Source organism: Folsomia candida, unplaced genomic scaffold (assembly GCF_002217175.1).
Source record: "Folsomia candida strain VU population unplaced genomic scaffold, ASM221717v1 Fcan01_Sc002, whole genome shotgun sequence".
NCBI lineage: Eukaryota > Metazoa > Arthropoda > Collembola > Entomobryomorpha > Isotomidae > Folsomia > Folsomia candida.
Genome location: NW_019091194.1, coordinates 5,836,860 through 5,857,576, shown reverse-complemented (window position 1 = coordinate 5,857,576; position 20,717 = coordinate 5,836,860). Strand labels below are relative to the sequence as shown.

The 20,717-nt window shown below is 36.3% G+C and overlaps 2 protein-coding genes across 3 annotated transcripts; both read left to right on the top strand.

Moving 5' to 3' along the window:
* Window positions 1-668: 668 nt before the first annotated feature.
* Window positions 669-3,950, top strand: LOC118434631. 2 transcript variants are annotated; one of them, XM_035848564.1, is made up of 10 exons: window positions 669-1,256; window positions 1,659-1,780; window positions 1,874-1,987; window positions 2,087-2,204; window positions 2,287-2,429; window positions 2,495-2,612; window positions 2,699-2,819; window positions 2,914-3,084; window positions 3,237-3,365; window positions 3,437-3,950. In XM_035848564.1, the coding sequence occupies exons 3-10, from the start codon at window positions 1,926-1,928 to the stop codon at window positions 3,760-3,762; spliced, it is 1,188 nt and encodes a 395-aa protein (XP_035704457.1). In that variant the 5' UTR covers window positions 669-1,256; window positions 1,659-1,780; window positions 1,874-1,925; the 3' UTR covers window positions 3,763-3,950. The 2 variants fall into 2 exon arrangements, with proteins under 2 accessions (XP_035704457.1, XP_035704458.1); XM_035848565.1 differs by having other exon boundaries at window positions 669-1,780.
* A 2,975-nt stretch (window positions 3,951-6,925) lies between these two features.
* LOC110843276 (adenylate cyclase type 5) lies at window positions 6,926-16,484 on the top strand. The gene is made up of 24 exons (XM_035848069.1): window positions 6,926-7,879; window positions 8,110-8,277; window positions 8,402-8,479; window positions 8,583-8,762; window positions 8,871-9,047; window positions 9,144-9,215; window positions 9,332-9,475; window positions 12,233-12,459; window positions 12,570-12,635; window positions 12,714-12,794; window positions 12,860-12,953; window positions 13,060-13,084; window positions 13,164-13,203; window positions 13,281-13,511; window positions 13,607-13,757; window positions 13,843-13,955; window positions 14,040-14,166; window positions 14,244-14,652; window positions 14,739-14,842; window positions 14,951-15,048; window positions 15,135-15,259; window positions 15,338-15,512; window positions 15,583-15,630; window positions 15,693-16,484. Exons 1-24 carry the CDS (start codon window positions 7,793-7,795, stop codon window positions 15,841-15,843), a joined length of 3,171 nt encoding a protein of 1,056 aa, XP_035703962.1. The 5' UTR covers window positions 6,926-7,792; the 3' UTR covers window positions 15,844-16,484.
* The last annotated feature ends 4,233 nt before the right edge of the window (window positions 16,485-20,717 follow it).

The window sequence follows — 20,717 nt, the reverse complement described above, 5'->3', positions numbered from 1 at the left end:
CGTTCCTATCTAAAACTGTAATCGGAGGCTTATCTGTACCCTTGCCATCAAAAGTCCTTTATAATCAATTTCTGTATTCCGTTAGCATTTAAAGAAAAATTTAGGGATTTAGGATTTTTGGATGTGACATGATATGGAGGAGGTGAATTTTTAATTTGGTCCCTATTACCTAAACTTACTTTTTAGCTTGATATTTTTAATATCGATTAATATTTGTTATTCGTTCACTCAATATCAATTCAGTTTAGCATTGTCAGATATTGCTAAATATGTATTTAGAATTTAATTTAGTATGGTTTCTGATTAGCTGGTGACTACCAAGTACTTGTTACATAATTTTCTTACACTTTAGTGTATGTAGGTATGCATGTATGTACTAAAGCATTTGCAAATGTACTTGTCTAATTCATGTAGATATGGCTATTGCCTATACATTATTTGAATGGAGTACTATTATCTGTTAGTATATTGATACCGAGATAAAAAACATTTTCAGAGAAATATTCTTCATGTGATTATTGATAAGTTCGTGACCAACGTGCGCCTCAACATATCCATGCACTCCTCATAAATATTTCTGCAAATTTTAGCTAAATAAAACTATCTGCAAGATAGATATTTACTTATCTCAGGATATAAAATATATTAAATTAAAACTGAAAAACGGATCATGACGCGAAATAGTCAGTTATTATTTAAATCATATTATGCAATAATTCTGCCAGTTTGTTGTTGTTGTTGTTGTTGTTGTTGTTAATCCTTTATTCACGTGTCAACAGAGATCAATTCATTACAAATTGGTTTACACACCATGACACAAGTAGCATATATTTTTTATAAGCATCTAAAACTAATCTAATTAATTAAGTAGGGCAACTAAATAATTCATGAAAATCATATATATATCATTCATTTGTCCTTTGATTAATTATAAAGTCGCGACATAAAATAACAAATTGGGTGTAAGATACATTAAAATCCCATGATCGTGGCAGCGTATTCCATAATTTCCATAAGTTTTGCACTCATTACTTGTTACTTCAGGAGAAATTCAACTAATCCCTCCTGATTTGCAAGTACAAGTGGATAATTTAATTCAAGAAGCTCTTACGGTCGAGAATATTCCAGCTTTAGGATTGTCAATTGTTAAAAATAACGGAGAAATTTGGTATACGAGAGGTTACGGTTTTCTAAATTTGGAAAGTCAAATTGAAGCAAACAATCAAACAATTTTTGCATTAGGGTCAATTTCCAAGGTGAGAATACTGTATTGCTAAATGGTGAAACCCTGTTATGGGAATGCTCTGTCTGTCTGTTCATCCGTCCGTATTCACGACAACTTTCTCCAAATTTTAATTTGCCGAATAGCGTTTCAAAAATGCTGATTTTTGTTAACTTACAATTGTTCTATACGAGAATTTCAAAAGTCACCATAATTTCAACGTACGATGACCCTGTGAAGGTGTAGCGAGTTCAAAGATAGAAAGTATCGAAAGTCTAGTTTTTACAGTTTAGACGTTAAGCGTACATAACAGCCAGATATCCCATTGGGTTTCACCCTTTTGCTACATTTCGTTTGCAACCTACATATATAAAAAAATATATTACAAAAATTTCCCACTTATATATTTCCTTTTCTTGTCTCTTGTAAATTTTAGAGCTTTACTGCTTCTATTGTTGTATCAACACTGAACAAATTATTTCCCAGTTATGGTGAACGAGCACTGGACACACCAATCCGTCAACTGGCACCGAATTATAATTTTACCGTTGGAGATAGGTACAATTTGAGCAATGGAAAAACTAGGATACATTATCCATCATATCTATTGGCACTTCTTGTAATAATGCTGTGTAATGCTATAATTACTAGGTTCCGATCTGAGAGTATAACATTCCGTGATATTTTATCCCACCGGACGTGCATGGCACCAGAAGTATTGGGAGGAATTACTAACCCATATAATGGCAGCAAAGATTTCTTATTGTAAGTTCCTCACCAAATCTCATATGCATATATCTTTTAGTTTCTCTTTTAGGTTATCTTTTAGTACACAAATACAAGTTATTATCTGCATTCATATAGTCGCCAAAGGTATGCCCCAGAACAATGTGGGTTCCGAACAAATTACGTGTACAACGGTATAATCCACATGGCCGCCGATATCATTGCAGACATGTCAAACTCAACAGTTGAAGAGATGGTGGGTGCTGGGCACTGCTGGGCAGGGCATATACATTCGCAAGGGCGTTACTATATAATTTATTTTCAATATATACATATAGCTATCCAACTTTTTAAATCAATTGGGTATGACTGACACCACCTGGATTAAGGACACGGATGACCATAACTCTATGCCCGATCGATCAGTGCCATATTACAAAAGTGATGGATTTCTGCGTCGATTTAATCCAGAACTCCTCAAGTAAGACCGAAACAAGGCATCCAATGGTGCTTATGGTACATTTGAACCACTTATCCTGATTTCAGAGTTGTCAAAATTGGAATTGGAGCTGGTGGTTTGCTAAGTTCCGCAAGGGATATGGCGAGGTACATGCAATTTCATCTAAATCGTGGAACACTTGATGGAGTTGAGCTTGTCCCAGCGGTATTAAAAATTTTACACGAATAATTAGTTTATTTATTTAATAAAATTATATTTAACTTCTCATAAATATTATACGACTATTTTAGGAAGGCATGGATTGGCTCTACAAGCCTTCAAACTTAATGTTTGCTGACGCCATTTATGACGCCAATGACATAGAGAACAGATATGCCTCCGGGTTGGGATTACATCTAGGATTATTTAACGGCAATTTATTTAATTAATTTCTTGAAATATATGCATGCATAAGCATTCATACAAAATCATAAAATCTAATAATATACATACAATTTAATTCTAGGTTTTGCAACGGTCACCCACGGTGGATTTTTACCTCCATACGACAGCCTGATCACAATGACCCCTGGATTAAATTTTGGAATTTTTACTGCTGCTAGTGGACCGGGAAAATTAACCGAATTTACCAGGAGTCGCTTACACACGAGAATTTATGATATCATTCAGGGAACTTGTAAGTATGTTTTCTATGGAAAAAAATTAATCTGGTTTAGATATCGTAAATTGTCACTGTTTTAGGTGGGTAAATGAACACTTAGTGTCGAAATGTTGACGCTATTTCTGTGACATTACCACAAACTAAGTATTTTATTTGTATTTCTGCAGCACATGGTGAAACCAAAAACATTCAGAACCCATCAAAAACTGTCCATATCAAACCAGCTATGAGATACAGTTCGAGCATAATGGTTGATCCTAATGATATTGTTGGCAAATATGGAAGCGGATTGTCAGGTATCTGCATACAGACTTATATTGTACTCAATTTACAAAACCGTTCAGATGTTTATGCTTTCAATTAATAGGCGACTTAGAAATCAGTCTTGAGAGAAATCCAAGTGGAGCTTTACAACCCTACTTGAAATATGGTGTGTGGGGTCACGGCTGGTTGAATCAGATTTCCAATAATTCGGACCTTTTTGAAATCGTCTGGGACTCTGAAATTACGCAAGTATTTTCCACCAGGAATGGAGCTGAGTTTGGAATGATGATGCAGTTCCAAAATCTGAATACGACTGAATTTGTACAAGATGGCATTTCATTGGGTAGCTTCACTAGGAATCTTACAATCGATCAATTGCCGGTAATACCTTGGAAGCCAGATACTTGCGGTCCTGAACTTCTTGGTTAAGTGGGGTAGAAATTTTTTTGTTATTCATATATTTATAACTCTTTTGGGCTTGCTCACATCTAATTCTAATTTGTTGATAAATATTTTCCCCGAAAAATCTTGATTCCTTTTCTTCATGGAAAATGTAACTATCTAAATTATAAAATAAAAATAAAAAACATTTTTTTAATTTGGTCCAATTACTTAAAGTACTACTAATTAGTAGTTACGTTACTTTTATTTATTTTCCAAAAAATCCTATGCATCAATGTACAAGTTGACATCTAGTTTATCGAATTGATAGACCTGATGAAGGAATAAGTATTCCCAAAACTAGTGTCACAATTATCTAAATAGGTGCAGTAAATATCCTCAGAATCCATGCAATCTTCTTCAAATTATAACGGAGGATGGAAGTCACTCACCGCAACCGTAAGAAATGATCATTTTTTGATGTTTTTCATGTTTTTACGGAAAGTCGACTTTGACGAGTTTACTTATCTTATTTATTTATCGTGGAACCGAGAGAGAATTCTTTGAAAGATGAAAGTCAGCAGGTCTCTTTTTAGAAAGGTGTCTTAATAAAAGCTATTTGGACGTGGTTTGGGCGTACGTAGATGAGAATGATAAAATTGTGCAAATTGTGGTTTCTGGCTGGTTTTGACATGACGCGAATAACCATTCCAAGTTTCAATGTATATGCACAACTATCAGATAACAAATGGAAAGACATTTGATTACATGGAGGAAAATGATAGGGTAAAATTGATTTAGGACTCTAAACATAAGATAAATTTAGTATGGTGCTAATTGTGAGACAGAGTAACAAGCAACTATTTATTGCTGATTATGCAACGAAAACTGAACCACCCGCTTAAATTACAAATAGAGGTTAATTAGTTAGTTATGATCTATCGATGTCTATCGATAACATCATTATCGCAAACAATGTTCACATCAAAGAGAATTTTGTGCTCTGATTATGACGATACATCACGATTCAGTTTAATTTTGTTACATAAACCCTGAAAACTTGACCCAGCGAGTCTCCTCAAAAGAATAAAGCAAGGATTCATGACTTCCTTTCGTTTGTTCCGTTGGTATACAAATTTTTTCCGAACACAATTTATATACGTGTCAGCATAATTCCAAAACAAGCATTAAATAATTGTTAGTAAATTCGATTCAGAATGATATTCGTTGAAGTATTAAAACTTCATATTTCTCAACTTGTTCACAAGTTTTTTTTGCTGTGGCAATGACAGCAAAACTCAGGATTACTCAAGTCAAATAATGAAAAATGGTGAGATGACAGAAACTTATGAATGTATGTCTTTTGCGACTTTCAATGATTCACTTCTAATTATTATAAGTAGCAAGCAAATCTGAAACCAAATGTTACTTCCTTCATCGGAGACATGCACTTCCAATTATGTTGTAGCAGAATGAAGTTATGTCACGCCGTCAACATCTGTAATTGGCAATTTTCAGATTTAGGAGTTGGCCTCCTGTCCGCAACATTGTGGTTGCCAATTAATGCGTACATATAACAAACTCTTGATTTACGTTGTGATGTTCAGTGATGTCATCGTACACGGTAGGAACTGCTCCTTTCTAATGGCTATTATGTTTGAATGTAATTCTTACATGATTTATTGAGACGGCGTAGGTCAGTTGCGCTAATATATAATTAAATTTCACATTTAAGGCAGTGCACAATTATTGTTGCAGTTCTATCAGCAAATGATCCTTCATATAGTATAGTGGCTTTCAAATTACGTTGATATAAAACAATGCAACTGTACATCACCAACATGCATAATCCACAATAAGAACGATAGGCAATAAAAGAACATTTTCGTATTTATTCCGATCCCAATCTGATCTGATTTATGCACCTCAATATTTTCTTAATGTTAAATGTATTTTTTACTCGTTTTTTGATCATGATTGAACAGGATTGGTTCAATTTGACTTAATTCAGCGTATATGCGAATGCACTTATTGCTAACCAAATCTGAAGTTTGAAACTGCTTGTCATACATACATTAAGTAATAGGAATGATTTTCAGAATTTTAAATAAATTGCTTAAAAATTTTCCGACTCGAGTAGAGAGCACTCTTCTGCCATCCAGTTTAGCTCATTTGTTCATTAATAAATCATACTTCCTTAAAGACACAACAATGTTTATACCGATTAATGTCTCTGTTAGGTAATGCACTATGTAACTATGCTGCATGCCGTATAAGATCACCACAAATAAAACTAATGCATTTCATTGCTTGCGTTGAAAATGCCTGAGCAATCTGAATTATTAGTGAAAGCCCGTGATAGAAATGTGGTTCGACCAAATATGTTGAAGGAAGGAAGCTAATGCCGGAAGACTTGGAATTGCTAATTTTAAACCTTAGCAATGTCAATATTTGTCAACCGTGTGTTTCACCATCCAGCATAATTTGTATGAAATGAGCTACTCTGGGATTACTCACCCACTCGCTGACATACGCATTCTATGGCAAGTACACATATAACAGGTTGTACATACATACAGGCGATGGTCATGATGGGATCTCTCTTCGGGACTGGGTTTTCTTTCACTTGAGCCCAGAATTTCATTTTCTCTCCCGTTCGCCAAAGTCGATCTTGTCCCGTGCAATACACAGCGGGGCATAAATAAGCTAACCAACGTACATGTGTATGTAATCATCTCACTTTAGCCTCAAATTACTTGCTGCTAAGTAAGTATCTACCCATCCATAGAATTTATGTATGTATGTATCGTCGCTTTGCCTAATTAAATATCCAGAGGGCTCGAACGATTGTCAAAGATCTACCAGTTTCACTAACTGGAGCGTAAACCCGTCAAATAATTATTACGCTTCAGAAACTAATCACTCATCTGTTCAAATGACACCACAACGGCGTCCTAAAATACATTCAGTAACCTTGCAAAGGGGCCAAATAAATCCCTTTGAACGAGAGAAAGCCACAAATCACTTAACACAGCAACAGGTGGACTAGACACATTTTCGCACGTCAGGTAATCTCGACTTTATCCAACGCTGCCGACCGAGAAGAACAATGTTGCACGGTGCCAGACTCATGGTGGGTATGTGTTTCTCTGCTGTGCAGGGTAATCGCGTGAGAACCAATTATTTGGCGAGTATAAATATGTATGTCTGTACGAGGCGAGGTCGTCAGTTCTTTTCTTGGTTATTAACACTAATCCTAAATTAAAGGTGAGATCATGGTTGAATACGTGAGCAATTGCAGAATAATTTTGCCATAAGTGGGGGTGGCTGATTACACTACACATCATTATATGGCTTGAGGTTGAATAAGGAGTGGTAGGCGTTATATTGGTCTCAATCAATTAACTTTAATACCGAGTTTTGAAGAGCAGACTAATATGTAGCACAGGTTTAAATTGATTGCGTATTATATTTATCCTTAGTGCTATCAGTGCCTAAGAGGAGTGGTCTTGCTCAGCCTAGGGTGGTACAACATGTGCAATAACAATGCCAGTCACTAAAATCCAGGTAAACAACCCCACAACAACAACTACCAAATGCCACCAATATGTACATGTGCAGAATCATTCCATGATAATTCCATACCTATTCTGAAGCTAAATCATTTAATCACATCCAAGAAGAGAGTATGCAGAAATGAGATGGTGAGCAAACTCATCATCATCATCATCATCTGCACATTTTCCAATTTCCTCATGTCCGTAACCCTCTCTACATATGTACATGCACACTTTGAAATCACATCCTCACCTAAACTGTCACAAAATTACTCTGCGAGAAATAAAAACATATATATCTATAATACATCATTGCACATGATCAATAATTTGAGCAATGGAAGCGACTCGTATAAAATATAGGTGAGATCCAAGGAGAGAGATTAGTTGGGAGGGAGGCAGCCGCAACAGGAAGGTGAGCTGGTAAAGACACACGTGCAACGCTGCTGCTCCTGATGCGAGAGATTATTTGCATGCAAAACTTATACAACAAGTAATAATAATAAGTATACCAAAAAAGCATGCCAATCTCAATCACATCAACAAGTTCAAACTCTTCTCCTGCTGCTGCTGCTGGTGTGCGAAGGCATAGTTCTTTCGTTGTAGAGGTGAGTGCGATATTATTATCATCGTGTCGTTTATTGAGACCAATTAGCATCTCCATTCCATATCCACACTCCATTCAGAATGGGGGGTAGCAGTAGTGGATGAGCATTTTTTCTTCTGTGTCTGTTACTCGATCTGCAATCATGCCATTCATTCAAATTGATAACGAGAGATGAGATAATTTACTCACTCACTACATGTCGTTGTGATTTTTTTTGTATACATAATGCAGACACCACCATCCACTGCTAAACTACTACATCAAAAGAATAACGCTTCAAAAAAACAGAAAAATACGAAAACCACACCCACCCCGATACTCTCGAGGGCCTGTTCCAGCTCAGGATTACTAGTCAAATATAACGTAAAGGATGAGACTACGAAGGCTTCACTGGTCCCGGTAAAAAAAAACTTATTGCTTTACATACATACATAATATTTCGACAGACTAATTTTGCATGTCTCATATGAATCATCATATCTACATGTGTATGTACAAGGATTAACCAACATTGACTTTTTAGCCACCGGAAGGAGATCCCCGAAAGAGTAGAAGAAGAAAAAGAAGAAACCCATTAACCAATGCCTTTGAAGATGAGCAGGTACATACATAATAACCAACTGGGTATATGTTCATACATCACTATTAATAGAGCAAATAATAAACAATCAATCTTTCTTCTCTCTCTTTCTTTCTTACTCAAGACGGAGTCCCTCTACCAAAGATACCTGCTTAAAATCTCTACCACGACGGTAAAATTAGTCACGGTCATACTAACGTTATCCACGAGTGTGGACCTCATCGCAGGACTTTTCACTCGACCCACGTTCCAACCATGGGATTTGGTACTCGTGGCAGGCATTGGAATTGGGGCTGTGCTACTGGTGAGTTATTTAATAAAGACGCACAATGCAAATACAGTTTGTCCAGTCGCCACTCGAGAAAATACTTGGACAGCAAATACTACTTAATACTTTCTTTCTTCCCCTCAGATCACATTTTCCACTCGATCCTCCAAATTTATACGGCGAGTGACGCACCCAGTGCACTTGACCCTGACAAGTTTCTCCTTAGTGGTGATGTGTTTCCTCCGGTTTGTTCATGGCTTGGGGAATTTAAACGAGTTAGTGCTGAGTGTTTTTGTCGGCTGCGTGTGCATCCCACTCAAGGTTTATTTGCCATTTATAATATTCATGGAAAGTTCTAAAATGGAAATAAGTATGATAATTTCGTTTAAATATTAATATAAAAAATTAAATATACAGCTTCCCATCCCGTTCCTCATCCCACCACTTCTCCTCGTATTGAGAGTTCTGCTCGTTGGGGACTTTGTGGTGGTGAGTGAAACTACTTCTTGGTCGACAATCCCTCTCTTGATCTGATCCTTGTCAAAATATTATCAAAAGGAAAAGATAACCTTGTAAAAAAATTGGCATATTATTCCTCTTCACAGCCACTTCTCATCACTCTCTCTGCCACTGCGACCTCTCTGATATTCATCTCTCTCCCGACCGACCGACGACAACGAGCCGCATTTATTGAGACGAGAACCTGTGTGGAGAAAAGGTTGGAGATGAAGGAGGGAAATCAGCAACAGGTAAGTATTACGGGACGATGATATGTGTAAGATCCAATATATGTTGTATGTCCTCTCGTGTTGTAGCATAGCCTGGCTTGGGCAGAGATCAATAGAGATCAAACAGTTTTGTTTTTTATACGTATGGAAAATACAAGAAAAGCGGATCACAATTTTGAACTGAGAAATAACATAAATATAGGAAGACGAGGAGGGTATTAGTGAGGATTGTGAGAATATTAGACGTGAACGAGTGAGTGAGTGAATGAGGGAGATTTATTGTGTGGAGAGGGTCTATTTCGGGAAGAATACATACATGGAAACGACGAGACGAAGCCTGGTTTATATGTATGTACACACACACATAGGCAAGACGAGAGGGGAAATCTAATGCAAAATGTAATACCTTTCACTCCCCGTCAACATCAGGGCTGAGAGAGAAAGAGAGAGAGAGAGCTACAGGTACAAAAAAGTAAAATAATGTGATCGTGTGTGTCTGCTCTGGGAAAACGTGAGTTCTGGCCGGAGAAAGTTTCTCCATTCTCTCCAACGCCGGAAATGCCGTGTCTCTCACTTTCCCTCTCCCTGCCAGTTATGTGGTCTGGGCCCACTACATACACTAACTGCCTGTGTGCCAACTTGTACATATGACAACTACCCTGTTTAGTGGTGCTGTTGAAACTTTCTCCGCACACAGGACTCCTCTCGATCCTCAGGCCGTGTGTTGTGTTGGTGAGTTGCATTGTGTTCAACAAAGATCTCAAGTTTCCCATCTTCCTTTTACCTGTCTCAGCTTACTTCATTACTGTTCTGTGTGCTGTCGTTCGTGTGGTATGGTTATGTTGTCTATGTGAATGTCGAGTTCCTTTGTGGAGCATTTTTCGCTGTGGAAATTTAATAATAGCTGGAGCGAAGACATGTAAATAGCGTCGCCCACTTTGCCCGTGCTATGCATCAATGCATCATCGATGTATGTTCGTATGTACGTAATGTGGATGGGATTTCCAATCATAAGTAGTTCTCTTTAGCCTCTCTTCTCTCCTTTATTGTGTAAGACATGCACAGCCCAAAACTGGGCCCGTTTTCTCCCAGGGAGATTCAAGAAAACCTGGAATTTAAAAATTTAGACATTATCTTTGATGGCATTTGTTCAAAACTTAGTTTTTGTACTGTTTGTAAATCGATAAACACCACGAGCTCGTTTTTTTCTAGGGTCTCTTCTTTCAAGAGACCAACTTGAAATTTAAAAATTTAGGTATTCTCCGAGTAGAAAAGTTACCTTTGTCCTATTTGCAAATCGAAACTTTCCTTTGATCTTGTACATTTGTCGCGTAACAATGAGCAACGTTTGACACGATTATGGATACATAACAACTAGATTCAGCCCACTTCAAAGATTGCAATAAACAATTTAATTGGGATGAAAGATATTATGTTCTTCTTTCATGTCGTCACAGTAAGTAAAAGTAATTGAGTGTTATTAGTTTCGTGCTCATGTTTTGTCTTTTTCCACTGATTTTTCCTGGAAATCTTGTCATTAAAATGGAACTCAAATATATGATTGCACAGCTGAAATGTATCATTCGATGGATATTTCCTCTTATAAAAGCAAATTTAGGTCGCTCCGCTCCAATCATCCTTTCATAATGTCGACTTATAAATATACTTCATCACTACTTTGCATTGTGTAGTACGTGCTCGTCCTTTTTCGCTAGGAAACTTTTATCAAGTCAGAAATTTAATCATGCTGATGCTTTGGAAATAGTGTCGTCAGTTTTTTGGTGGCTTCGTATTTATTCAGAGTAAACAGAAAGGTCAAAGAGGAATTACATTTTGGTTTGTTATGAGATCCATAGACGTTCGTTTTCATATTTCATGTATGTAAATACTTGTGACTGGTGCGGAGAGAAAATTGAAAAACTTGTGGTCATTCGCCATTTTGGAACCATTTGGGACATTTGTTAATCACGACTATAGACTTTATTCTGCTCACCACCATGCCTGTCCATTCCATAGATTTTCACACCTTTCCGTTACACAGACTATTGAACTCGACCACTTTGCACGTCGTTACATATGTCCAACGCGTGGGTAGAAAAGTTTGCTTCCCATCAAACACATATGTACACGTGTGACAGCATAGCAAACTTTTATACATTTTTGGTAAAATTTCTAATATACATGGTAAACTTATATACTTATCGTATATTAGTTTTTTGACGACTAAATATAACAAAAGTATTAAAAAGTTTTGGCAAGTACGTTGATTAATATTATCTGAAGCAGCCCAAAGAGGAACGAAATTGATACATACATGTGTTTACGACGATATAAAGAAATGTATGCAACAAAATACTCGCATCTATTAAAGTGAGTAAGTTAATTACAAAGTTTGTGTAACGCGAGACTTCAACCCTCCGGCACCACTCAGTCATATTAAATATTTTAATTTGATATTGATTTTTGCCCTGAATTTTTCATAGCTTTTTAGAGATTTTCAAGTAAAACTACGCTGCTCACTCATTCATGTCATTAAGGTAGTGATAGTGATAGTTGGTTACGCAGGAAGTGCCTACAGCAGTGCTACACTGAAATATTCAGGGACGCCGTGTTCGTGCGATGGTAGAATGTATGTTGTAGAAAAATGTCCAGCAAAGTCTACACATTTCTCATCATTATCATCACTTGCTATTACTTTTCTCTGTAAAATATTACTTTGCCAAGCCAGGTTTTATGATTACATGAAAAATGTAAGTCTCTTTCTTCCCGAAATAATAGGAACGCCTACTTCTATCCGTTCTCCCACGTCACGTCGCCGTCGAAATGAAAGCTGATATTGCTGATAGTCGAAATTCTTCTGGAAAAACGGAAATGTTCCACAAAATTTACATCCAACGCCATGATAATGTGTCAATCCTCTTTGCCGATATTTGCGGCTTCACTACGCTGGCAAGTCAATGTTCAGCTGAAGAACTGGTACGGCTGCTCAACGAGCTTTTCGCCAGGTATGCTCATCCCCTGACGCCCACAATGATTATTATATTTCAGTTGTATGGCTTGGATAAGATTTCAAATATGATTAAAAAAACTAATTCAATCCAACTGCATTGTCCAGATTTGATTCCCTGGCCCTCCAAAATCACTGTCTCCGCATAAAAATCCTTGGAGATTGCTATTACTGGTTAGTTCATGGCTTAAGAAGTACTAATATTTTTTGAGATACGTGATTACCGAGCATTTCGAAATTTTGTAATACTAGTGTGAGCGGACTCCCCGAATCGCGTTTGGACCACGCGAGCAATTGCGTGGAAATGGGTTTAGATATGATTGAAGCTATAAAGTTAGTCGGTCGTTTGTTCATTTAGCAAAGGTAGTTGTACTTTATTCTATGCTGACCATTTCCAGACTTGTTCGTTCATCGACGAAAGTAAATGTAAACATGCGGGTCGGGATTCACTCGGGCCGGGTACTCTGTGGCGTTTTGGGGTTGAGAAAGTGGGTAAGTTAATTACAAAGTTTGTAAATATAACATGAGATCCCTTTCTGCAGGCATTAGTTATAAATATCACTTTTTGGACAATTTTTGGTCAAAAATTGCTGATCAGCAATTCGACGTCTGGAGTAACGATGGCATGTGATACATATTAACAATTGTATTTATATGAAATGTACATATTTATAAGTAATATATACTATTGCCTTGTCGCAGTTACATTGGCGAATCACATGGAAAGTGGTGGAATACCAGGGTATGTATATGTGCATGCATGTATAATTTAGAGCATAATGAAATGACTATGATAAATAATTTGAACCAATTATTCAGCCGGATTCATATCACATCAGAAACGTTGGCATGTCTGAAGTCCGACTACATTGTCGAACCTGGTCTAGGTCAAGAGCGCGACTCTTTTCTCAGGGATTACAACATTACGACGTGGTTGATTGTGGGCAGCAAGCGACCTGTTGTGAAGGATGTAGTCAAGCTAGAGGATGAACAAGTACTTAGCAAAGAGTTGAGGTTAATGGGCGTTGGGGTTGGTGGATCCAGTGGATGGTAACTGCATGCAGTATTTTCTACATATGACAAGATTTTTATGAGATAAGTGTCTTCGACCAAAGATTAATTATGTTTTTATTTTTCACTTGTAGTGGGGACTCAGGGTCTAAAAAAACTACTCAAGACGAACTTAATGAGTATCTTTCACGCGCTATTGACGCCAGATCCGTTGATAGATTGACCAAGCAGAATATTCACGGCGTATTTCTTGTAGGATTTAGGGATCCTGGATTGGAAGATGGGGTACGAATAACTTTATGAACAATGAACATACTGCGAATTGAAGAGTAATGGTGGTTGATTGGTTTCCAATTTATATATTTTGTAGTACACCGCTACCCCCGACGCTCAAATCAAGTTATACTTCTTGTCCAGTATACTCATCGACCTAGTGATTGGTCTACTGTTCGCGATCAGCTTTGGATTCGATTGGTGCTTGGGGTAACATTTTGTATTTGTGTAATTTCTTTGGACGTAAAATGACAATATAATTTCATCGTTTAATTCGTATAAAAATAAATCCAGAGCTGCTCTTATACTCATAACTTCCATCCACTTTGGAATTTTGTTCAAAATTGAAGATCTTAAGAAAATGTGGCAGAGCTTGTTGGCAGTGGGGGTGGTTGCAACACAGGTTGCAGGAGTGATTGCTGTAAGTACTTATTTTCACTCCAATGATTATCTGGAGTTATGGGCAAAAAATATAAACTGTTTATTTCACTAATTTAGGCAAATTGGTGGTACAGATACCACTCAGATGTTGGGGCGATGTCTCCTTCAAACTTGACATTAAATTACAATACGTTGGATTTTACCAATTCTACCTTCTCCTTAGACTTTATAAATGAGACTTTATCTGACCCTGTTGTTACTCAACCTGATCACGCCTCGTATTTAATGACAATACCCACCACCACAATTATCCTAGTTTCTCTGGCGGCTTATCAAGTAATCCCATCCTCTTGGAAGATCTTAACTACGCTTAGCTTAACCATAGTAATAATATTCGCCCTGCCTGACGAGTACTCTCATTTCATGTGGATCCACCACTTGACCCTTTTTCTCACACTAGCCCTCCACGCCAAGCAAATGGAGTCAACTGGGAGGTTAGACTACTTATGGAGGGTGCAAGCTGGGGGTACGAACCATCTACATGCATCAATTTACTGAATTAGAGATACGTGTGAATCAGCTTATGGTATTTATTATATGTTTGAGTTACAGAGGAAAAGGATGCAATGTCGTCACTTCAAGCGTACAATAGAAAATTACTCGCTAATATTTTACCGTCCCACGTGTGCGACCATTTCCTAACCAGTGTCAATTTGGTAGGTTGGTAGTTCTACATGTACTACTGGTTTTGACCATGTAAATATTTGTGATAATTGGCTAAGATAGGTACAATATATATATCTGTCTCTATGTATATGGAATAGGATCTCTACTCGTCATACTGCCCCTCCGTCTGTATATTATTTGCATCTATTCCAAACTTTTGGGAGTTCTATGTTGAACTTGAAGCAAATAATGAAGGGTGAGTAATACCGATTATGTAATGAATTTCTTGACTGAACTATATAGGTGCATGTTTAATGTACTTCATCATCAATTTTATTGCAGGGTCGAATGTTTGCGTCTGTTGAATGAAATAATGTCAGATTTTGACGAGATTCTCAGCGACGAGGCAGAATTTGGATTTGTGGAAAAAATTAAGACGACAGGGAGCACTTATATGGCTGCTAGTGGTTAGATTATTATGCACATGCACTACCCGTACTTTAGTTTTTTTATTAATGCTTTTAAATATGTGTATGTATATATAGGACTCACTCCCACAACTCGAGACCTCAAAACTCATAAGCATATCTTGCAAATGGCCAACTTCTCATTAAGACTGCGCTCCCAGTTGAACACAATTAATCTTCACTCTTTCAACAATTTCAAAATGCGGATCGGAATGAATGTGGGGCCAGTTGTTGCAGGGGTCATTGGTGCCAGGTTTGATTTGATTTAAACGATTTAAACCTTTATTTACGTGTTAATAGTTATCAGTTTACAAAAATGATAGGAAGCCACAGTTCGACATCTGGGGCGATACCGTCAATGTAGCCTCGAGGTACTAACTAAATTAACTAGAAATTCTTAAGTAATATAACGTCAATTTAAATGATATTTCAGGATGGACTCCACATGTCCATTGGATAAGATACAAATCACACAAGATTTGGCACATATTCTCGAGTCAACCAATTTATACAAAATTACTCCTCGAGGAACAATCCAAGTTAAAGGAAAAGGAAGCATGACGACACTGTACTTGGATAGTTGATAGCCCAAAATTATATAATCAAACCGAAATACCCTCACTTCAGGAAACATACAATGCAGGCAGACTTCATTTAGCCTGAGTCAGGGATATACATTTTCCCATATCCAGAATCCAAAATTTAAGCTCTTTTCAACCAATTTTAAAAAGTGGTGCGGTCACTCTGCTCTCGGATTTGACTTCATTTTTGTTTGGTTTGATTTGTACCTACCCTGTGATACTAAATTTCAAGTTTCCACGAAAATTTATAAAATATGGTGCTATTTACTCCCTCCCACTTGCAAGGCCCTAATCGGTCAACCATTTGACCGATTGGGCTCATCTTCTGTATTTTTGTCTCATACAGACATGATTAAAATTTCAACTCTGTTGGTTCAGCCATTTTATTTCTATCATGTCTCGGACGAACAAAGTATTGATTGTCGATCGAGTACGTAGATGATTGATTCTAGATAAGGTGCGATTTTATGAAGATTAGTTCCCAGCACTTATGCAATAATCACGCTCGGTGATTGTAGAACAAAATACAACATTTTAAGTAGTCACATGTTCAATTCAGATGCCAAATTTTATTCCAATAAAGAATGTGCATAATTTATTAATTTATTCTTGTGATAACCAAATAAATTATTATTCGAATTGGATTGCGATGATATTCTGCACAAATTGTCATTTTTTGAAAATTTAAAGTTTCTAAATTTTTGAAAGAAATGCATACTTATTTCTAGTCTCATTTAAGTCATTCACCTATCATTTCTGAATGATGGGTAAATATTAGCAAATAATAAATCAACCAATTTTGTCAGACTGTCTCAAATTTTAGGCACGTGGATATTCTTTGTTTACTGAACTCGTTGACGTGGCATGCTGGGAGGTGGTTATAATGTGTGGCAATGTTTGTTGAGTTTGAAGATAAATTTTATGTACTAATCAATTTCATTCAGAAACTACTGATGTATGGAAATGCCAATATTTGCTGTATCATAAGTTTAAATTCATGCATGTAAATGAGGTATGGAAGGTAGATAATTAAGATACTCTTATACATATCTACATGCATACATACATAATATGTAAACATGATAATCACTATACATTCCTGAACTGAAACTACGCCTGTACTACTACGAAACAATGTTGTTGTCGAATAAGTCAAATTCCTTTATATTTAGAACATTGCGTTTCAGAATAAAGCATGATCTCATTCAAACTCGCACTGCACAAATTGATCAGTATCAAACTATGCATTGATACATAAATATTACTCATCAGATTCGATATTGCGTGGTCAGTATGAGTTATGTGTGATTAAGTCCTTCTAAATTGTTTACCAAACACATGCGCCGCATGATTACAACAATTAAGTACATAAACGCAGACGTATTAATTATGTAATGAAAGGAATCTACAAGAACACTTCATAATCGATCGATTAGATTTCAATAGAAGTCAATAAATTATTCCCATCGTTTCCGACAGTCGATTACCCACTTTACTACTGACTGATACACACATAAATACATAAATGCCACGATCTTATAATTAATATCACAATAAATACATGCAATTATTTATCGTTAACTCTAACATTAAGTACTGATTCTATTGTGAAAATGGTCATTTCTGATTTCTCGGATTTAATTATAGCTTAGGGTTCTGTAGATTTGATAGTCCATTAAACTCCTCAATTTCCTAGTTATCACTAATTGAGTTTAACCAAATGCCAACAGCAATCGTCAAAATTTAGTATTAGAGATAAGTGTATGACAATCAATTTGTCATCAACTCTTACACTTACTATTTCCTAGCTGGCACTTATGCCTGAGCAAGATGCCTCATCAAAATTATAACATCTTATCTACGGCCCTCCCATATCTAGATTTCCATTTAAAAGTTCAATCCATCTATTTTTGCAAAGTTTTAAAATATGATCTCATCACAAATAAATTTGCCGCAATCAAAGCCTCCATTCGCAATAAAATTCTTTTGCTCGTGCTAACTTGCTACTTTGTATTTCACTCGATCCTCTTAATTCGTATGCTGACAATACCGAAATCTACAGCGGAGGGCACAACAACAACAACAGCCACCAAACTCCCTGCAGTTATCCATTGGGTTCTCGTTTTTCTTGGGGTTTCCAACAGCATCTTGTTTGCAAAGAAGGCGTCCCTCGTCAGTGGATGGTTCAATGCTTTGTTGCAGTACATGAAGGGTACTCATTTGCATATGTATAATACAATATATTTATTGCAACATGTATAAACTATTTAAATTTCATTACTTAGCCGAACCAGCAAGTAATGTCATCGTCAATAATTTTTTTCGTTTTTGGATCCTTGAAATACCTACAATTTTTAAAAGTTTTCACAAATTCCTTCTATTTTCTCCAATCGGAGCTCCTTTGCTAAATCCACTGCTTTTTGCGGTACACACGCTGCTAAATCCCTGCGCTCCACCATTGATTCGATCATCTCTCTCTGATTGTGGACACAACGTCGCTCTGATTCCGCAGTCCATTTTAGATCCATTATTCAAAATCGTCTTCTTTTTTCTTGACACGATTGCGCTCGGAGTTGGATTCACACTTACGCCGTTCGGCTGCATACTTATAATTTTACTGGGCTCGGCGTGTTTCTTGGAGTTGATAAAGTATATTTTTCTATGTGATTAGAAATTGGTTTAATTATGGTTGATATGACTTGAAGTTTTCTGTGTTAATATTCCAGACCTTATGCAACAACCACATTCCAAGATAAGTTACAAATGGTTAGATTCTACCGAGAGCTGCAAATCTTATCAGTCTACTACAATAAACTCATCACGGGCGTCCTTCCCGTTCTCATGATGTCCGTCCTTTCCTTGGCGATTATGGGGATATACAGCTGCATTGCACTGAATCGTATAATTCCTGGACCGCTCTTATTATTTTGGGTCACATTGGTGTTTGAAGCTACAGTTTTCGTTCATGCGGCCACGTATACTTTCCTGGGCCTTGTCTTTGACAATACTAAAGCTCTCTTGTGGACGTGGAAGAAGGCACTGGGATCAAAAAATAAATATGTTCGAAAAGTATTGACAAGTTTTACACCTATCAAAATAAAATTTGGTGGAAGTGGAAATTTTATGGAAAGTAAAACTAGCTTAAGATTCAACAAATTTTCGGTCGAGCAAGCTGTGAGTTTGGTGTTAATGCGGAAGAAGAGGGGAATTCAGTAAAGTAGAGAATCTGTAATAAGTGGTATTATATTATATTTTTTAATTTTATGTAATAGCATTACATGGATTTCGTAAGAAGATTGTTGTCCATATATTCTAATTTTTAGATATTATAAAAGAAACCCAAAAAAGGAAAGCTTAGATGAGACTACGAAGTGCGATAAAAAGTATTTAATAAATTTATTCTCCAGTCAAGGATATAGAATTTTAATATTTCCAGCATCAGCGCCCCCATTTCATTTAAGAATTTACTCAAATGTCTGTACATAAGCAACATGTATGCATATATGTACATATTATTAAAAGTCGACCATGCTAGGCTACACCTGTATATCATGTATCAACTTTCAGTAGATTTGTAAGCATTTATAAGTTTTTAGTAACAAGAAAAATTCACAAATGATTTTAATATTTCTCTCTGCGTTATATTTTAAATTTGATACTTATTGTATATTTTTATGTACATGGTAGTGAATGAAATGGGGCGCTGATGCTGGAAATATTAAAATTCTATGTCCTTCACTGGAGAAGAAATTTATTAAATACTTTTTATCGCACTTCGTAGTCTCATCTAAGCTTTCCTTTTTTGGGTTTCTTTTATTTATTAGTTTTTATTCGTATTGAAGAGTAATTTATGTGACCACCAACCATATTACTAATGACCTACTCTTTAAGAGACCCAAGCATCACCTAGACACTAAATGGGTTCTGAATTGAGAAGTCGTTGTGTCGACCTTAGCAACTCATCTTTGGGTTGTGGTGGGAGTGGTTACATTTCACCACCATCAAAACTTTCTCACTTTTAAACCGATTTTGTCTATTTTAATTTTGTATTTTTATAGAAAATATGTATCAACTTTTTATCCGTGTACTTTTTTCATATATGCCTTAAATTTTTTCAAATCTCCAAAAAGCACACTATTGGTTGGGTTTCAATTGAATATCTCATAAACCGTTGGATGCTTCAGGCGGCCAAATCAGGGCTCTACTCGATGTAGCTATAATTAACTCTGGGCAAAATTTCATTAAAATCGGTTGGAAATTGACGGAGATCTGAAAAAATTAAGCTTTTCAAACCTGTAGTGAATGCTTACTTAGATGATTTTTTTCCATATAGTAACTATGGCCTCATCTAAGAAAACTAAAAATTTGGACCTGAAAAGCATCCTCTCATATTTTACTTTTCTGCCAACTTTTTGTAAATACTTATGTATAATAATTGTAATTATTACAAATATTTAAGGGGAAATATATTTGCATGTACATAGTAATATTACGATGTGTATTATCATTAACAACATACAATTTTTAATAAAATAGTAACAATTGGGATATTTTACACTAAAGTTAAATTTTGATTATCTAAACCCATTTCCGCTTTTTATCTTCGTTTTTGAAGCTAAAATCCTAAGTATATTTACAGGTTAGTAACTTGTGCGGAATGAAATTGTTACGAAACTTTCACCACAACAAAATAGTAGAATGAAAGAAATTTAGTAGAATGAAATTTGTGCGAAATGAGTTAATTTCACGCAAATTCCGTAACTCACAAGGGAACCTTAAGTACTGTCACACCTCGATTTCCTTTCCGATGGTCTTAATTGATAGATAATGTAGTGTAACTAAAACTTTGTCATAGAACATGGGGTGCAAAATTACGT